This window comes from Cervus canadensis, chromosome 18 (assembly GCF_019320065.1).
Source record: "Cervus canadensis isolate Bull #8, Minnesota chromosome 18, ASM1932006v1, whole genome shotgun sequence".
Classification (NCBI taxonomy): Eukaryota; Metazoa; Chordata; class Mammalia; order Artiodactyla; family Cervidae; genus Cervus; species Cervus canadensis.
Window position 1 is genome coordinate 54,541,765 of NC_057403.1, and position 19,402 is coordinate 54,561,166.

The window sequence follows — 19,402 nt, forward strand, 5'->3', positions numbered from 1 at the left end:
CAATTATCCTCCAAATGAAAATATTAATAAATAAAATAAAATACGGATACTCAGTAGTCTCCACACAAGCCCCTCTTGGAATTCAAAAGGTCAAGTCCTGCCAAATGACTGACCACTGACCCACCAGTCACCATGGGGCTGTCTTACGGAGGCGGGGGCGGGTATTACTGGGTGAATTGAATCACTTCCCCCCAAAGCCTCTGGATATGTGTCCGTTTCTGTGCAGTCACGGCTGAGATCTGGATTCTCCAACAGATGCCCCCCAGGTCTCTGCCTGCATTCTCTGGGGGTCCCTTTCCAGGCTGCCCCTGGAACTGACGACCCATCCTCCAACGAGCGGCCCTTACCCCACCACTGAGTGGGGCTCAGTTCCCTTGTCCTCCAATGGGGCCAACTCCACAGAGGGACTCAAATCCATTGAATCATTTGCAAAATGAACATGCAGCCCCTTGCCCACCTTTGTTAAACCAAGTGTAAGGCCATTCTGAGAACGTGATGGGTGCGGCCCCTGGAGCCGGCCCTGAGGGGAAGCAGGCTGCCTCCAGGACCACCATGGCGGGGGGTCTCACCAAAGTTACCCTCTGCAGGACCACCTTACATCACCTGGTACGACCGTGCTAGCTCTCCCCGGGAACCTTCCTGCTAAAATCACTTCCTAATTAATAAGTCCAATCCTCCTCCCAGGGTCTGCCTCAGAGGGATCCACGCCGACAGGGTATGCATGTGGCCCCGATAGTCCAGGGGTCCAGAAGCGGAGCTGAGCAGACAGCTCATTCCCATCACACCCACCACCTCCAACCCTCAGATTCCACAGCTCCAGCACATCCAATTTAAGGTCATCAGGTGCTTAAAACTATGAATCACGCGTGAGCAAGTGAGTTCTTTTCCATTTTATGATGAGCAGACTTATCTTGAGAACATTTGGGATGGGTACATGTCTCCCAGAGTCAAACCTGGAAGAAACCTGTGCCAACCAAGACACTGACCTTCACACAGCTCCCCAAGGCAGTGACTTCTTCCCGTGGCAGATCTGGGGGGTGGCAAGGTCAGGGGACTACTACGAGGGCCTCATTTCCAGGACAATAAAGCAGGAACCTGAAGCCAGTGAGTGGCTCCCATGAAGTCACCCCGCCAGGTCGGGCCACGCCGGGTCTAAGAGCCAGGGGCCCTGTCTCCAAACACTGCTGGGGTCGTGCTCTCTCAGGCTGGGCATGACCTCGGGGGTCAAATCATTTTTTACCCAATGATTTCTGAGGCTCAGCAGAAAGTGGAGGAATGTTCTTGCAGACAGGCTGAAAGGGAAAGAAAGAAGGAATGAACATGAACCCAAGAACAGGTGACAAGTATGTGTCATCCACTTCTGCCTCACCCACCAGAAAGATGCCAGCTTCTGCTAAGACTCAATTCTTGACTCACCGCTAAGCCTCTCTGGGTTCCACCTTCCTATCTGACTCCATGTGGATCTTTCTTACAACCTTGGTTGTGCTAGAATCTTGTTGCCAGTTTCCAATGTGTTTTCAGTGAGTCGCTCCACGTGCAGGTGTATTTTTGATGCATTCGTGGGGGCAAGTGGGCTCCCAGTCCTCCTACTCTGCCATCTTGATCTCCCCTCCCATCTCATTTAAGTTCCTAATGCATCCCTCCTCATCACTCCCATTTTACAGATATGGAAACTGAGGCTTGGAGAGGGGAAGACATTAGCCTAAGATCACCTGGTGGTGGAGCAGGAGTTTAAACCCAGTTCTGGCTAGCTGGTCCCTAAGAGGCATCCTACATCATCTCTCACTGTCCTGCTCTTTCCCACTGGTCCCAGCACTTCCCCATGTGAGGTTCACAGACTCAAGTGGGTCAGAGCCACTCCAAGGACTGTTCCTGTCATCAGCAGGTAATAGACATGTTGGCATCAATCCCCACGGGCTCTAGCTTTTCCTGTAGGACTCACACCTGAAGATTCTGGAACCTGAAACCTGATGTTTGCCCTTCAAGGACATCCCCCTGCTTTCAGGGGGATCTGTTTACCACGCACAGGCTTGAGCTTTCAGAGTGCTGGGCGGGTGTTCAGATTTTACTGGATCTTTGCATCCGCCTGTATCTCACTTTGGAGAACGCCTGAGAGCGCAGCCGTGCCTTCTTACCCGGTCACCTCTGGTGCCGGCCACAGCCACCTTCACTCTGTTCCCACCCCGGTGGCCTCCATGGAGCTCCTCAGTAAGATCTTTCCTGCCCTGGGACTTTTGCCCGTCTGGCTCCTTCTGCCTGGGTGCCCGTGTCAGATGCTGGCTCCGATGTTACCTGCTCACCTCCCTGACCTTCACCTGAAGCAGTCCCCTCCTACCCAGCCTCATGTCACCTGTCTGTCCAACACCCTTCATGACACCATTGCAGGCCGTGCCTGTCCTGCTGGTTGACGGGCTTAGGCTCCTGTGCGGATGTCAGCCCTGAGAACGGGAGCCCTGATTTATTCATGGCGTCCCCCCGGCACGCGTCTGCACACTGGAGACTTCCACCAGTGACGGTGGCGCCACGTGCCTGAGAGCTGGCCGTGGACAGTCCGCGCGGCAGAGGGAGGGGGCGGCCGACCAAGGTCACATGGCAGCAGAGGGCGTGTCTGCTGTCTGCCGCGGAAAGCAAAGTCAGTCACAGGCGAGGCTGGTCCTCGGGTTCAGAGTCACGGGCTCTGGAAACTTCTACTGCTGATTACACCCAAGGCGCTCATGTGTTCACTCTGAAGTTACAGGGGCAATTTCACAGTCTTCCCACAGGTCAGCCCTTTTCCTGCCCTCCTATTGGTCAACTTCATGACGAAAGCGACCTCAGACGCCTGGTTGCCCAAAGCCCCCTGTCACTGACCGATCACGCCTCCCGCTTACCCGCCGCTGTCGCTTTATTGAAAGTGCCTCTGCTGTCCTTGTCCGTGTTCTGCCACATACTTGGAGGCGCCCTCTGCGGAAAGAATCGGGCGGTCAGGGCAGGTGTGTGGATTCCTGCTCAGGTGCTCACAGCTCAGTAGCCAAACTAACTCTAAATGCCTCAGCCTGGCCCTGACCCCTCTCCTCCCCCAAATGAGGTCCCCCGGTCCCCACCTGCAGCCATTCTCCCTCCTCCCCAGCCCCCCCCGACCTGTGTAGCCTGCCCTCAACTCCTGACATTTCCCTGCCTGCCCCTGCCCCGACCCTGTGCTCATGACGTGCTCAGCTGCTGTGATGGCCGAGTTGCTTCAGCCTCACGATTGTCACATCCGCTGATGCTCTGCCCGCTGTTTCTTATTCTTCACACTGGGCTTCAGTGTCCCCTCCTCAGGAAGCCTTCCCTGACATCCCCGTCTATTTTCATGGTGTCCTGAATGTGACCTCAGTGGTCCTGATCACCGTTGTCACCAAATAACCACTTGGACTTTATTTATTTTGTGATTTCCTGCTTGATATTAGCTGCCTGATGCCATGGACTGGATCTGCCATATTCACAAATGTAGCCTCAACCTCCAGCACAGAATAAAGAGTTCGTTCAGTTGCTCGGTTGTGTCTGACTCTTTGCGACCCCATAGACTGCAGCCCGCCAGGCTTCCCTGTCCATCACCAACTCCCGGAGCTTGCTCAGACTCATGTCCATTGAGTTGGTGATGCCATCCAACCATTTTATCCTTTGTTGTACCCTTCCCTTCATAAATATGTACTGTCAATTCTTTAAAAAGTATAGTAGATGAATGGAAGAACACATGGATTGATGATTGAATCAATTATTGGGTGGATGGGCAGAACACTGGATGGACAGAAGGATGGATGGATGGATGAGTGGAAGACAGGATGGATGGATGGGTAGATGGATGGAAGATTGGATGGATAGAAGACTGGATGGATAGAAGATGGGATGGATGGATGGAAAGATAGAAGGAAGATTGGATGGTTGGATGGAAGACTGGATGGTTGGATGGATGAAAGACTGGATGGATGGATGGAAGACTGGATGGACAGAAGACTGGATGGATGGATGGAAGACTGGATGGATAGAAGACGGCATGGATGGATGGAAAGATGGAAGGAGGACTGAATGGTTGAATGGAAGACTGGATGGTTGGATGGGTGGAAGACTGGATGGGTGGATGATTGCATGAATGGATGGATCCATGGATAACTGGATGGATGACTGGCTGGAAAGATGGTGTCAACCATATTTTTCAATTTCCTGAATGAAAGTAGGAGGAGCTTTTGTACGCCAAGTCCTACATTCTGATGTTTAGCATGAAGCTGTGTTTGCTGTAAGTCCTCTTGCCCACCATCAGACAACAGGGTGTCTCCTTTATTCCCCAATCCTAGTGCCCACTTTGTCCCCATAAGCCATCCCTAAGCTGCTGCCCCAGTCCCAGCCTGCAGCCTGGAGGGGCTCCCACCCCACGGGGAGGACTGCTCAGGGTGGAGGAGAGATTTTGCACAACAGAAGCATCTTAGCCTCCCAGCATCTGACCCCCAAAGGGCCACCTGATGGCATAAGAACCACCAGGTGGAATACAGTCATTTTCCTTCATAGCAGCTTCAGACTGGAGCTCTCAGGACAGCCCATAGGCCTTCTTTCTCTTCTTCACTCCAGAAACGCCCACCACCATTTTCAGTACCCTCTGCAAGGAAAATATGGGCCTTCTCCTACCTGGATATTCTTTGTAAAATTTCTGTCGTAAGAATCGACCATCTGGAAAAGAAATGAGAGGATTAAGCTCCTTTCAGGGAGTTTATGAGGTCAAAACTGTTTTCATAACAGTGCTAAGAAATGATTTGTGTTTTTCACTCTCATTCTCTCACAAGTGTATGGTGGAATTTTTCAGAAGCTATGTTACGTGTGACACTGAAGCCCATCAAATGCAGATGCAGACATGAAGATCCAGTCCTCTGAATACACATATTACAACTGCAAACATGTAAAACCATGCCACTCTGCCCACTTTGTGTGTATGTTGAAAACAGAGCCATTTTTAAGAAAAATATTATTTCTGTTCACCCCATAGAGAGTTCATCATTGTCACTTTAAAACAAAATTATTTTAATTGGAGGACAATTGCAATATTGTGGTGGTTTTTGCCATATATCAACATGTGTTGTGTCTGTGAAAGTCACTCAGTCGTGTCAGACTCTTTGTGACCCCCTGGACGATACAGTCCATGGAATTCTCCAGGCCAGAATATTGGAATGGATAGTTGTTCCCTTCTTTAGGGGAATCTTCCCAACCCACGAATCGAACCGGGGTCTCCTGCATTGCAGGCAGATTCTTTACCAGCTGAGCTACCAGGGAAACCCTGTATCAACATGAATCAGCTAAATATTTGGAATGTCTCAGCTTTACTTTTGAATATGGTAAATGTCCATAGCCAGGACCCACACAAGGCTCCGTTGGGTTCTCAGTATTTTTTAAAATTACGTTGTTGGTTTTGATTTGGCCGTGCCACACGGCATGTAGGCTCTTAGTTCCTTGACCAGGGATCAAACCCACACTCCCTGAAGTGGCAGTGCAGAGTCTTAACCACTGGACCACCAGGGATGTCCCTCAGTATTTTTTCTAATATAAAGTTTAAGAACCACTCTCTTAAGAGATGAACTGGAAGCAAATTCCAAAATATTGTTCAGCAAATGTCATTACACAATACATTCACAAGGAAAGCAAATAGCAGCTTTTGAGTCTGTTCAAAAGAGACTTGAAAGTCATTGCTGCAAACAAAACAACTCAGTTATGAAACTTCACTGCTCACTAACCTACTCGGAGCCTCAGTTTTCTCACCAGAAATGGGCATAAAATCAATACCTCTTAAGTTATCACGAGGATTAACAGAAATGCTTTCATTGGAAACATAAGACTTGCAGCAAAGATTATCAGGAACCACTCAAAACAGCCACTTTTGTGTGTAAAAAGTGGTCAACTCTTGATAATTTCATTTGTCTCAAATTACTAAGAACCCCCACCACCCAATACCCACTGCTGATTGTCAACCACTCCACCCCCTTCCACAGTCCCTACCCTATCACGGCAGTGAAACACTCTCTGGTGGGAGTTGGGGAAATGTAACATGGGAGAGTGGAGAAATCTTGCCAGCTCACACTTAGTTCCCATTGGTCAGCTCACCCCTCCCCTTCCACCCAGGAGCCTTTTCTGATGGCTACCAGGGCAATCACATTTGTGCACCTGGAACTAATATTCCAATCATATCTCAACTAAAATCGTTCTGTTCTGTGGACATCCTAACCATCGTCAGGGTGTTCATGGCCAGCACTGACATTTACTGTTCAAGGCGACAGAACCAATGGCCGATTCACACCCTCTGGCAGACAGTTTATCAGCAATCTCAATGACTACTATTTACCACAATTTTCCAAGCAAATGACAACTTTTTTCCAGGCCCAAGGCTCTCTGAAACATTCCTGCTCCTCCCTTCTCCCTGGGAATGGATTCTAGTTCCTGATGCCAAGGGAAGGACACTGTGATCCATGCAGAAATGGACCCCCTCCTTGCACCGGGTGTGTTTACCAAAAGTGTCACTTTAACAAGCGAAATCAATTGATTTGAGCCCCTGCTCAGGACTGCATGACCACGTTATCTTTTGGCAGCATCAGTGAAGTCATATTGCCAGAGGGGAGCGTGGAGACCCATCAGCCTTGGAGTGGCATGGAAGCCACTTAGAAGATGTACTGGGGAGGGGGTATAAATTAGGAGGTTAGGATTAACATGTACATACTTCTATATATAAAATAGATAACCAGTGAGAACCTACTGCATGGTACAAGGAACCCTGCTAAATACTTTGTATTGGGTTGGCCAAAATATTAGTCCAGGCTTTTCCTTAAGATGTCACAGAAAAACCCAAATGAATATTTTGGACAAGCCAATAACAATCTATAAGGAAGAACAACCTGAAAAAGTATGTGTGTGTGTGTGTGTGTGTGTGTATATACATATAAAATATACATGTATATATCTGAATCACTGTGCTTGTACACCTGAAACTAACACAACATTGTAAATAAACCAGACTTCAGTAATAAAATAATAATTTTATTTATTGTAATAAATAAATAAAATATGCACTGAGGACCCCAGCTCTGCTCTCTCCGAGAAATCAGATCTATGGCCTGTGTCCATGTTCATCTTCTTCTCGAGAAAGACCCAACGTCAGGGTCCAGACTGAACTCGGAATAGCCCTCAGCCCCCTGCGGCAGCCAGCACTCAGCAGAGGCTTGCATCTTAGGTGTGGGCATGAGAGGTGTAATTTATTCTCAGACAGTGCCCCCAAATACCTATGCAGATTTATCCAGAGGGAAGGTGTGGGCTGGGGGGAGAGGCAGGGAAGTACGATGAAAGAAAACAGTAATGACTAATGAATGATGGTGGAGGGTCCAAGGGACTGTCCTTGCCACTGTTCAGTAAGTCAGAAATTACTTTAAATATATGTCTTTTTAAAAAAAAGAAAAAAAAACTTAACACCAGAGGTGTCTTCCTAGGTTACCCTGGGATGGGAGTGCCCCTATCCTCCCAGAGACCGTTGCTCCAAGGGACATTGTTGGAATTTAAGATGTTTCTAAAGTCCTGTACAATTATCAACAATTACTGCTAAGTGATGGCCCTCTGGGGACGAGGTGAGGGGAACTTTCATTTACATTTCCATTCAGAAGGCTCCGATCATTCCTCTGGGCGGGGAACAGGTGGACAGGCTCAGCCCCCTTCCTGAAGACAGGTGACCCCAGCGCATATTTGTTGAGGACCTACTCTGTCAGGCGCTGACCTGAGGGCTTTAGAAGTATTCTCCAATCCAAGCCTCATCACCACCCCAAGAAGCACTTACTATGGGGACCCCCAATCGCTCAATTTTACAGATGAAGAAACTGAGGCTAAGAGAAGTTAGATTAGCTGCCCAGGGTCATCTAAGAAGAAAGCCACAGGGTTTGAGACCCATTTCAGTGGCCTGCAGTCTTTTTTTTACAGTGCTTTTCTTTTCAAATTTCAGAAAATATTTTATTTTTTTTAATGCTTTTTTATTGTAGTAAAAGCCACATGCTATAAAACATATTATTTAACCATATTTACTGGAGAAGGAAATGGCAACCCACTCCAGTACTCTTGCCTGGAAAAATCCTATGGATGGAGGATCCTGGTAGGCTGCAGTCCATGGGGTCGCAAAGAGTTGGACACGACTGAGCGACTTCACTTTCACGTTCCTCTAACCATATTTAACTGCAGGCTCAGTGGCACTAAGTGCATTCACACTGTTGTGCAGCCCTCAGCATCATTGTCTCCCCACTTTTTCTCCCTCTTAAACTCTGTCCCCGCTAGATACTAACTCCTCACCCCGCTCCCATGCCACCCCCACCCCTGGCATCCACCTGTGTACTTTCTGACTCTATGAACTCAGTGATTCTAGGTACCGCATGTAAGTGGTATTTGTCTGCATCTACTGTATACTGGAGGGGCTTCCCATGTGGTGCAGTGGTGAAGAACTCGCCTGCCAATGGAGGAGACGCAGGTTTGATCCCTGGGTCGGGAAGATCCCCAGCAGAAGGAAATGGCAACCCACTCCAGTATTCTTGCCTGGAAAATCTCATGGACAGAGGAGCCTGGCAGGCTACAGTCCATGGGGTCGCAAAGAGTCGGACATGACTGAGCGACTGAGTGCATGTGACTGTGTATTGGAATATGTTTTTAAGGTTCATTTAATACATGTCGTGTGGCCTACAGTCTTAACCACACTCGACGCTGCTTGTGGTCACACTTCTCCCTTTGCAGGCTTGCACTAAGGCTTAGGGGAGCACCCACGGGGGCCTCCATCAACCTCAGGAACCATCTGTGCAGTCACCTGAATGTCCCTTTGCTGATCTCCATCCTCCAAATGGGTCTTCTCTGAATTGGTCTGATTCCTCGAGAACTGGTCTGAACTTGTTTGACTGACCGTGGTCTTGGAGATCATGTAACTGAATGAGTGCGATCAGGCGATAAGAAAGGCCCGGTAATTCCAGGCCTTTCTGGTTATAAAAATGACATTTCAGCTCAGAGGACTCCTGACTTGCCTCCCTGGCCCTCGCCCCCACCAGCTCTCTTCTGGAACAGGCTGGCCTGTCCTTGGGGCTGTGCATCTGGAGGACGGTGGGGGGCCTGGTCCACCTGCGGTGCAATGTGGTGTCTACAGACAGCAGTGGGGAAAACAGAATGGATTCAGATCTGTGCTTGAGAAACTACAGACATGGTTTACATGGATTAACTCACTGGCTCTTCAAAGAGTCTGTGAAGTAGCTTAACTATTTTTTTTCTGGCTGTGCCTTGCAACATGTGGGAATTTAGTTCCCAGACCAGGGATCTCAAACCTGCACCCCTGCATTGGAAGCATGGAGTCCTAACCACTGGACCACCAGGGAAGTCCCAGCTTAACTATTATTAGCCCAGCTTATAGATAAGGAAAGTGAGACCTGAAGAGGCTGGGCTACATGCCACACGCAGCAGCGAGCGGCTAAGTGGCCGCTCTAGCTGGAGAACCCATTAATAAGCCTAACAGCAAGTGGGATGAAGGAGAAATCTCAGACTCCCGGTTGGTTATGAACCTGTTACACGAAACTTTTTTTTTTTTTTTCAAATTGAGCTCAGAATTCCAAGAACCAAGATACCTGCAACAGTCCCGTGCCTCATAATTTTATTATTTACAATGATGATAATGCTAAATGTATAAGAGATTTAACATTTATGTCTTTCCAGAGACACCTCAGAGAAAGAAAATTCTCAAATCAGAGGAAAAACGCTTTGGCAGAAAATGCATGTGGTGGGTTCTCTGGGCCAACAGGGTCACTGTGACTATCCTGATCTTGACTGAGGTGCTGTCCTCAGCTATTAGGGCTGAGGGATGCTGAAGTGGGGGCGTGGGCCTGGAGAATGTGTTCTCAAAGCTCCAATGAGTTCAACTTTGACAAGGTTGCCTGATTCTTCCCTTGCACATAGTCCTGGAAAATTCCACGCCTAACTTCTCAACCTTACACCTTACATGAGGCAGGAGAGGCTTCAGGTCCCCCCAGCAGTCCCCCTCTGCTCGGTCTTCCGTGCCCCTCACCCCAGAGAAAAGCATGCAAACTAAAGCCATGCTACTCAGGCCCTTCACTGAACTATTTATTGACTTGTCTCCAAAGACAAATATTAATTAAGTCATACTGAAGGGTCCTAGCAGGGGGAAGTTAAGGGTTCTTGGACAACTCAAATATTGTGCAATTTATAATGGATAGATAGATATTAATAGAAGTAAATTATCCAGTGTTTACTGAGCACTTCTTATCTCTTGTCTCGGCTCTGGCTTCACACATGTGATTTCCATCACCCCATAACCCAACATGAAGTGATATCATTTTACAGATAAGGCAACTGAGGCTCAGAGATTTGAAACAACTGACCCCACGGTGAGCCAGGCAGGAAGTGGCGAGCTGGGCTGTGCCCTCGTCCTGTGCAGATGAGGAAGGAGAAGGTGGCCTGGAGCAGGGTCATGGCCGGGGGTGGGGGAGGGTGGGGACAGGCTCAGAGGCCGAGGTTTCCTCTGGGATGGTCTCCCACGGGGGAATTCTGGGGAGGGCTAGGTGGGACTTGGTGTCTGCACTCACCTGCTGGCTTGCGCTGCTTGACACACTGCCCCCGGTTGGGGATGCCCGCGGCCAGGTCACCCGGGCTGAGGATGTGGCACTCGTAGCCTGAGGGGCAGAGGAGCGGCTCGGCCCCGTCCTCCGTGGTGCTGCAGGCCTCTGCTGCGGGGCGGGGGACACACGGGGGGCTCAGGGGCGGCCCCCAGCGGCGCAGAGGGGCTGCCTCTCGTCTGCAACCCAGATGGCAGGCTGTGCCTGGGGTCTCTGCATGCACGTGCGCACACACACACACACGCACAACGAGGGCAGCTCAAAGTCAAATGACCCCAAACATGCCCTCACACACATTATGACACACACAATGTATGTTCACCTACATACCTTGAAACACACGTGTTCATGTTTACACATATACATATGCTTACACACCAAAATCCCAATACACATATACAGTTGCACTACCCCACAAGTCCTAACACACATGCACACATACATATAGCTGTATCCGTACGCATACGCACACAAACACATCCTGCACACACACACTCACATCTATAGTCACACACACCTTCATGAACACAGCTGCACAAATACTCAGACACACAGCCACTGGGCTCCACGAACAGCCGCACACCCTCGTGGACACGGCGGTGCACGCGTGTGTGTGCAGAGCCGCAGAGCACAGCTGCACACAGCAAGGTGCTCACTCACACCCACGGCCCTGCACTGGTCCAGACCCCCGGCCTGCCTGTCGTCCCTTTCAGAAACCATCCTCCACCACCCCTGCCCCAAGGAGGCCTCATGGGCAGGGAACAATGAACCCACATGGTGATTTTAAGGATCTGAAAACCCCACCCGCCTCCCTCTGAGTTCTCCACCCAGGGAGGAGGGCCCCAGTCCCAGGGACTGCCGAACCCGATGGTGTTCTGGAGACACTGAGAGCCTGGCCAAGCCCCGGTCATACTCTTCCATGGGGGTGGGGACGGTTCAAGAGGGCTGGGTATCTGAGGACAAGCAGCCTCCTGGAGCAGAGGCTGCCCCGGTTTTCGGTTTTCTGGGGGCAGCCTGAGAAGGGGGACCCTGGCTGTGCCGTTGGGTTGGGCGTCACCCCGCAGGTACCTTGCAACACCTCCTCAGGGCCATCCAGGAGCCAGCCGTTGCCCCCAAGCCATCGAGGTTTCGGCTGTACTAGCCAGTCTAAAACTGACAAGATAACGCATGGTTACGTCAATGCCCTCTTCAGGCAGCCAAGAAGTGCCCCAGCCTCTGGGAATGGGGGAGCTCACATCTCATAACAAACACTGACCCTCCCGAAGGAGAAACAAAACAACGTGGTTCTCCTGAAAAAATTCACCTCTTCCTTTAGTAACAGATTTTTGAGTTTCAACTAGGCACTGGATAGCCAAGCTGGAGACTACATTTCCCAGCAGCTCCTGTGGCTAGGTACGGACATGCAACCTGAGTTCTGGCCAATGGGATGTGAGCAGAGGTGATAATGCAGCTTTCTGTCTTACCCTTGCATTGATGCCTGTCTGTCCCCTTCCCTCTCTTTCCTGCAGCCTGCAGACTGGGGGCCACTTAGACCATGTGGAGCAACAAGACAGAGGGAACCTCGGTCCCTGGGTGACTGTGGAGCAGGGCCACCTGCCTGCTATGGACCATCTGTCAACTCGGGCCTTTTATCCAAGGGAGAAGGAAATATTTAATAGGCTGGGCCCCTTGGTTTATGGGTCTTTTAGTTACAGCCTTACGGCCTGTTCTCTAACCAATACATTTTTTAACAGGAAGAGTGACCAGGTAGTAGACTGGAAGGTCTTCAAACCCCCAAACAGGGATTGAAAGCCCAAATGTCTCTGGGGACAGAGAAGTAGAATAAGGGAGAAAGGCAGGCTGGGTAGGACCATGGCCAACTGGAGACTGTTCTGCCTCAACGGCTCAGCAGTTGGTCAGCTCTGGCCAGCCATTCCCAGTGTTCTCAGAGCCTCTGGGTGGTGTGTTGCTTTAAATATTATTTATTTATTTGGCTTCATCGAGTCTTGGTTGCAGTACATGGGGCTTCCCTGCAGCACGCAGGCTCCAGAATGCACAGGCTCGGCAGCTGTGACGCATGGGCTTAGCTGCCTCATGGGGATCTTAGTTCCCCGAGCAGGGATCAAAGCAACGTTTCCTGCATTGGAAGCTGGATTCTTAACCACTGAACCACCAGAGAAGTCCTTGGGTGGCTTTTCCTTTTTCTTAAACTTTTAAGTCTGTATTTTTTTTTTAAAAAAGATAAACTTGATTTTAAATGTTGGCAATTAATTTTTTTAAAAACGTGCTTTGGAGATCAAATAAAACTGGTTTGGGATCACATTTGCTTTTGGCCTCTGCTTTGGTCTGACCCCAAAACACGACAAAATAAAGAGACTGATGTGCTGTCTGGTGCCTTTGAGAGCACGTAGCTGGACACTGGTAAAAATGCTGGTTAGCTTTTTCTTTAAAAGAGTACAATGTGGTTATAAGATGGTTGCTCTTGGTGTAGAAACGGAAACAACAGACCAGACCAGCTGTTTGCAACTTCCAGATGAGAGGGGTGACATGGTCCCAGATCTGTTTCCAGTCTTCTGTTTCTTCCCTCCTTTTCCCCATCACCTCAGGCTTAACGTTAGAAAATATATTTTCAATGCTATTTTCCACTAAACAGGAAATGTATTAACCCATCCTACATGGGGAAACATACACACTGAGCTATGTGTGTGCTGTGTGCTCAGTCTTGTCTGATTCTTTGCAACACCATGGGCTGTAGCCCGCCAGGCTCCTGTGTCCATGGGATTCTCCAGGCAAAAATACTGAAGTGGGTTGCCATTTTCCTGCTCCAGGGGATCTTCCCAACCCCAGGGATCAAACCCACATCTCCAGCCTTGCAGGTGAATTCTTTACAAGTGAGTTGCCAGAGAAGCCCACACTTTGACATACTTTTTGGAATACTGAAATTCGGTCAAGGCCTCCCATAAAAGTGCCGACCCTTAAGGCTTGGAAGCCCAGGGTCTTGCCTCTCTGCTCTCCAACTAGAACTTTCTGGGATCACCTACTAGATAAACTCCCTCCACCCAAGACGTTATCTCAGGGTCTGCTTTGGAGAGAAAGGGAACTTACAAGCAGACTGCAAGGAAGTGTGTAAGCTGCTTAGGCATGTTAGACAAGCGGTTCTCAATGTGGAGCGACTTTGCCCCCAGATGAAACATCTAGTAAAGTCCAGAGATTGTTTTTGGTTCTCCCAGTGTGTGTGGGAGGGCTACTACTTCCATCTAGTGGGGAGAGGCCAGGGTGCCACTCAACAGCCCATGAACACAACACCCAGGTCAGCCCCTGACTCCCTACCCCAAACCCAAAGGTCAAGAGTGCCAAGGGTGAGACAACGTGTGCTAAACATTACTGTTATAATTCTTATTATGACTAATACTTTGCCGACTCTCCCTGCTGGCCAGTGAGAGCCAGGCTTTCACTGATTCGTCCACCCTTCACTGGGTAACTTTTATGTGGTGGGGATATAGCAGTGAATGAAGCAAATCAAACTTCCTGCCTCATAGGCTGACCTTCAAGTAGGGGAACAGTCAGGAGACAAATGAAGCACAGTATTTTAGGCTGGGCTGTAAAGAAAGCTTAAGCCACAGGGCAGGAAGGAACCAGAGGGAAGATGATCACAGCGAGGGAAACGCCCCTGAGGAGCTTCCCTGGTGGTTCAGATGATAAAGAAGCCTGCAATGCGGGAGATGGGGGTCAATCCCTGGGGCAGGAAGATCCCTTGGAGAATGGCTGTCAACCCTATCCAATATTCTTGTCTGGAGATTTCTGTGGACAGAGGAGCCTGGCAGGCTACAGTCCATGATGCTGGGAAAGACTTAAGGCCAAAGGAGAAAAGGGTGGCAGAGGATGAGATGGTGAGACAGCATCACTTACTCAATGGACACGAATTTGAGCAATCTCCGGGAGATGGTGAAGGGTAGTGAAACCTGGCGTGCTGCAGCCCACTAGGTCACAAGAGTCGGACACAACTTAGCGAGTGAACAACAACTCCCCTGAGAAAGTGACCACCTCTGGACTAAGATCTGAGAGGGTGAGGAAGTGAGCTATGTGGGTATCTGGGGGAAAGACTGGATTCCACAAATGGGCCCAGGGGCCCCACATTCCTACACTTAAGAGCCTAAGGCAGTGGACACTTCTCCACAGTCAAAAGCCTAAACTGAAGCTCCAGTTCTGCCTGCTGGGTGACTTTGGGCAAGGTACTCAGCTTCTCTGAGTTCCAGTATCTTTAGCTATAAAACAGGGCTGATAATGGTCTCTCCACTCCAAGGGAGTGTGTGAGCATTAAATGAGATGTGCAAGGAAAGGCTATTTGGAATGTCATGGACAGTTACTCAGTTTGTGCACTGCTCAAAAACACCTGTTCTAGGCAGCAAGTAAGGCTAGAGTTCCTATACCCTGCCTCAGCCCAAAGGAGGGGACATTTTTTAGACTTGTCCAACCAGACAGGCGTACTTTTATGTGCTTCCTCCACCAGGAGGGGTGCCATTTTGCCCTTCTTATAAAAGGCCCTGTAGGAGCCAGCCTGGCCAAGAGGCAGTGCTTAAAGGCAGCAGTGATTGTAATTATGAGCATTATTAAGGGTGCTGAGTCCCTTGTCATCACTGTGACCTCACCCTGAATAAAACTGAGTGTGTTCATTTTTACCTTGGGGGGGGGCACTCGCTAATGAAGGCCCACGGGAACCAGAGCCTCTGGCTGACAGTGCAATCCTACCAGACTTCTGTGCTCCAAAGGCTCAGCCCCAAGCAGAACGGAGAGAAAGCCCCTGCCTACCCTCATCCACCCACTCAGGGCATGTTTTCCCTACTCAGCAGAGACCCCCCCCTTTCCCTCCCCATCCCCCCAGGCTCCCTTCCTACCCCTCCCTTCCCCAAGCTCTCCAGAAGGGATCCGAAATGCCTTCCCTCCAAAGGTGATGCCCTGAGAGCTGTTTCTCCCAAGGAGATTCCCGTTAGGATTCAATGAACAGGTATTGATTCCCTGCTCCTAGCCCCACGTGGGGCTGAGCAAGCACTTGGGGGCCTGGCACTCTCCGGAAGCCGAGCGTTCTCATTCCTGCTTTACAGGTGGGGGCTTAAGGCGGTCCCAGCTGGCCAGCAGATCTTAACTCAGGAGTCTGCGTCCTCACCTGGATCGCTGAGGTGTCAGTCTCCATCTCAAATACCCCCAGGGCCAGGCCTCATGAGTGAACTGGGTGGTCCTGGGGGGGTCTCTGGAAAACTAGAGGGGTCCCCCTGCCATGCAGGAGCACCCGAGGCTGCAGCAGATGGTGGCCCAGTATTTTTAAGAAAAGCTGGAAATCTGGATTTTTTTTATGAGGAATCTCCCCCAGCTTCATAGGAGGAAACATTTTCCCTGGAATGGGCGTCCTCTGGACTGCAGTTCTCCGCCGGCAGAGGTGAGCCCCGCATACAGCAGGCGCTTACTGCATGCAGCTGGATGCTTGCTCCAGAGGCGCTATGCTCCCATTTCCCAGGTGGCCCAGGTTTAAGCCCAGCTGTTCTGCAGTCAGGCAGTCCCAGGCAGGACAGTTCCCCCGTGGTGCTGGCCCCCAGCCCCGCCCCGGCCCCTGCCCCATCTCCCCCGTACCCCACCCCAGCCTGGGTGAACCTACCTGGCGGGGGCGGCACGGCCTCCAGGCAGGCGTAGGCGCAGCCGTTGTAGCAGCAGCGCCGGTGTCGTGGGCACTCGGAGTCGGCCTGGCAGCGTGCAGCCTGGCAGGCACCAGGGGGCAGCGAGCGTGGGGGCGGCGGGCAGCGGTCCGCGCGGGGCTGACGGGAGCCGCCCACCTCTTCGGCCTGCGGGGAGAAGGCGCGTCAGTGGGATGTGCTGGGGGCTGTGCGCCGTGGGTGAGTCGCTGGGCTTCTCTGAGCTGCTGTGTCCTGGCGTGCTCACAGCAGAAGCACCCTCGGAGGGTTGCTCTGACCGTGGGAAGATGCTGTTTCTCTTTGTAAGAGCCCCAGAGTGTGAGGCTCATGACAAACAATGGCCTCACTGATGGTGAGCCCAGCAGTAGCCAAAAGATGAATGAATCTGGAGAAGAACTGTATGTTAAGCAAGCATCTATCCTGATGCATTTATTTATGTATGGATATGGTGGCTCAGACGGTAAAGAGTCTGCCTGCGGTGCGGGAGACCAGCATTCAATCCTTGGGTCGGGAAGACCCCCTGGGGAAGGAAATGGCAACCCACTCCAGTATCCTTGCCTGGAAAATCCCATGGATGGAGGAGCCTGGCAGGCTACAGTCCATGGGGTCACAAAGAGCCGTACACAACTGAGCAACTTCACTTTTCACTACATATAAAAGGGTGTATGTGTACATATACATACACACATAGATATGTACACATGTATATTTCTATATGTACATATATACTCCTTATCATCCATATGCTTAAATAGAACTTTGAGAATTTACAAATCACACACAAAATGAATAAATTCACACAACAGACAACTTGGATAAATCTCACAAACATAATACTGAGCAAAAAAAAAAAAAAGTGGCCCCATTGTGCTTCTTGATCTGAGTGCTGGCTCCATAGTGCGTTTTCATGGAGCCAGCCTGACTCAGGATCTTCCCACTTTTCGGCACTATGTTTTCAGAAAAAGTGAATAGTATGATATACTATTTAACATATAAGAAGTATGGATGCATGGCCAATAAAACATGCATTTTAGAGGTGGGACTGGGAGGCCTGAAGTCATACCAGGTGAGTCACTCTGGATCCCCGTGACACCAGACGCCATCTGTGCCGGGAGCACTGTTCGGCTTCTGGACTTGAGGGTGGGGTGTTTGGAGGGCAGGTCTTACACATGCCTACACACATGTGCACACACGCATGCACACACACAGTTAGAGACAGAGTAAGTCATTGTGAAAAACACCCTGGGTTGCCCCGCCACCTGCTATTATCTGAACTATTCTTCCCACCTAAAACACTGTAACTACTGATCCTCCAATCCCCCAACATATATATAATTCTGCCCATTGTATGTCCAAGCAAATAATGTACTGCTGCAGACTGCAATAGCATGCAGCCACTAAAACCTGCTTATGAGAGACCCACCCAAGAGATGGTGGTTTGTAAAGAAAGCTAAAGTGTAGAAGAGTTTGTATGCTCTGCACCTATGTTTTAAAATGTATGTATGCACACACATGTAATATGCACATACTTATACAGGCCTAGAACATCTTTGGAAGGATATACAAGAATACACAAGCAACTGTTGTCAAAGACTGCCTCTGAAGAGAAGAATTGGTTCTGAAGTTGAGGGAGATTTTTCCTATTGTCAACACTTTTTTCTCCTTATTGCATGCCCTTTTCCATAGGTTATATATATATATTGCCATGAACCCACTGATTTTTTTCAATTAAAGACAATTAAAAAGTTTATGAAGTAGAAGTACTTAACAGGAAAAACTTTGTTAGTAAAATAAATGAATAAAAGGCAAGCTACACAATGGCACATGCCCTCAAAGGTCAAGGCTGTCTGAACGTCCGTCCCCTGCAGCTACTGTGTGTTAGTCATTCAGTCGTGTCTGGCTTTTTGCAACCCCATGGGTTACAGCCCACCAGGCTTCTCTGTCCATGGGATTCTCCGGGCAAGAATACTGGAGTGTGTAGCCATTTCCTTCTCCAGGGGATCTTCCTGATCCAGGTATCGAACCGGGGTTTCCTGCATTGCACCAGGAAACCATTTGTCTGCTGCATCTGTCAGCCACTAGGGTGGAAACCCCATGCACTGCTTCCAGTGCCCTGTAGGGGGCGTCGGATCACCAAGAATAGGTTCTGAATAGATGCATCTACCAACGGGTTGTGGCGGGGGGGGGGGGGGGGGGGGGGGGGCGGGCGTCACAAGGACCTGTGGTTCTCAAACTACTTCCCAGGGACCCCGAGAGGCTAAGACTGAGGGCCAGGAGGGGAAGGTAACAGTGACCAAGTGTGGTGGGGGGGACAGCCTGGGGAGGGTGGGGAGTTTGCCCCCTTCACCCAGAATTTAAAAAAAAAAATAGTAGTTGATTTCCAATATTATGTTAGCTTCAGGTATATGGCAAAGTGATTCAGTTATTTATGGCTGATTCAAATGATACATTATTAAAAGATACAGAATGTAATTCCCTGTGCTATACAGTACACCCTTGGTTATCTGTTTTACATGGAGTACTTTGTATCCAGAGAATTCATCTTTTCTCCTTTATCTAAACCACTTTATCTGTGAAACCCGCCCCCCCCCAAAAAAAAGGATACAAAGCCAACATCTGGCAGAAACAAAGCCCAAACAAACAAAAGGGGCAACCTTGTAACTTTCGGATCTTCCAGCTCTGGCTCAGCCTTTCTGCCAACCCCTGCTGCCCACCCCACCCCACCCCTCAATTCCTGTATCCTCAGGAATAATTTCCAAGTTGCATGCAGGACACATCATCCCACACCTTCAACTCCTAGTTCATTTTCTTCAGAATGAACAACCCTGGACCCATGTTGGGGCGCTGCTGCTGGAATCCTAATCAGAGGTGACAGCTGCCCTGGCCTCCCTGGGAGGGCGAGCGGGGATGCTGAGTGTGGCCGGGAAGGGACTGCCGGCTTTTCCGCCCAGCCTGTTTTCACATCGAGCCTCATTTATGAAATTTAACAGAATCCAGAGATCAGAGAGGACACGCTTTCTCCCACCTTCGATGCCTCCCAGGTGGGTGATTTCCTAAGGGCAGCCCCCAACGAGGCGGGGGTGGGGTAAGGGGGGCACATGGAGA

At 49.9% G+C, this 19,402-nt stretch overlaps 1 protein-coding gene across 5 annotated transcripts in view; it reads right to left on the minus strand.

The window, feature by feature from the left end:
* Positions 1-875: 875 nt before the first annotated feature.
* The window catches only part of WFDC1 (WAP four-disulfide core domain 1), a 28,433-nt gene continuing 9,906 nt past the window's right edge, over positions 876-19,402 (minus strand). For 4 of the 5 annotated variants that reach the window (XM_043436232.1, XM_043436234.1, XM_043436233.1 and 1 more), the window contains 6 exons: positions 16,264-16,447; positions 11,703-11,786; positions 10,605-10,745; positions 4,642-4,683; positions 2,871-2,943; positions 876-1,292 (listed from right to left, as the gene is read on the minus strand). In XM_043436232.1, the coding sequence (XP_043292167.1) occupies positions 2,885-2,943; positions 4,642-4,683; positions 10,605-10,745; positions 11,703-11,786; positions 16,264-16,447 (510 nt within the window). In that variant the 3' untranslated portion in view covers positions 876-1,292; positions 2,871-2,884. The remainder of the gene's footprint in view (positions 1,293-2,870; positions 2,944-4,641; positions 4,684-10,604; positions 10,746-11,702; positions 11,787-16,263; positions 16,448-19,402) is intronic. The other variant, XR_006263377.1, reaches the window with a different exon arrangement.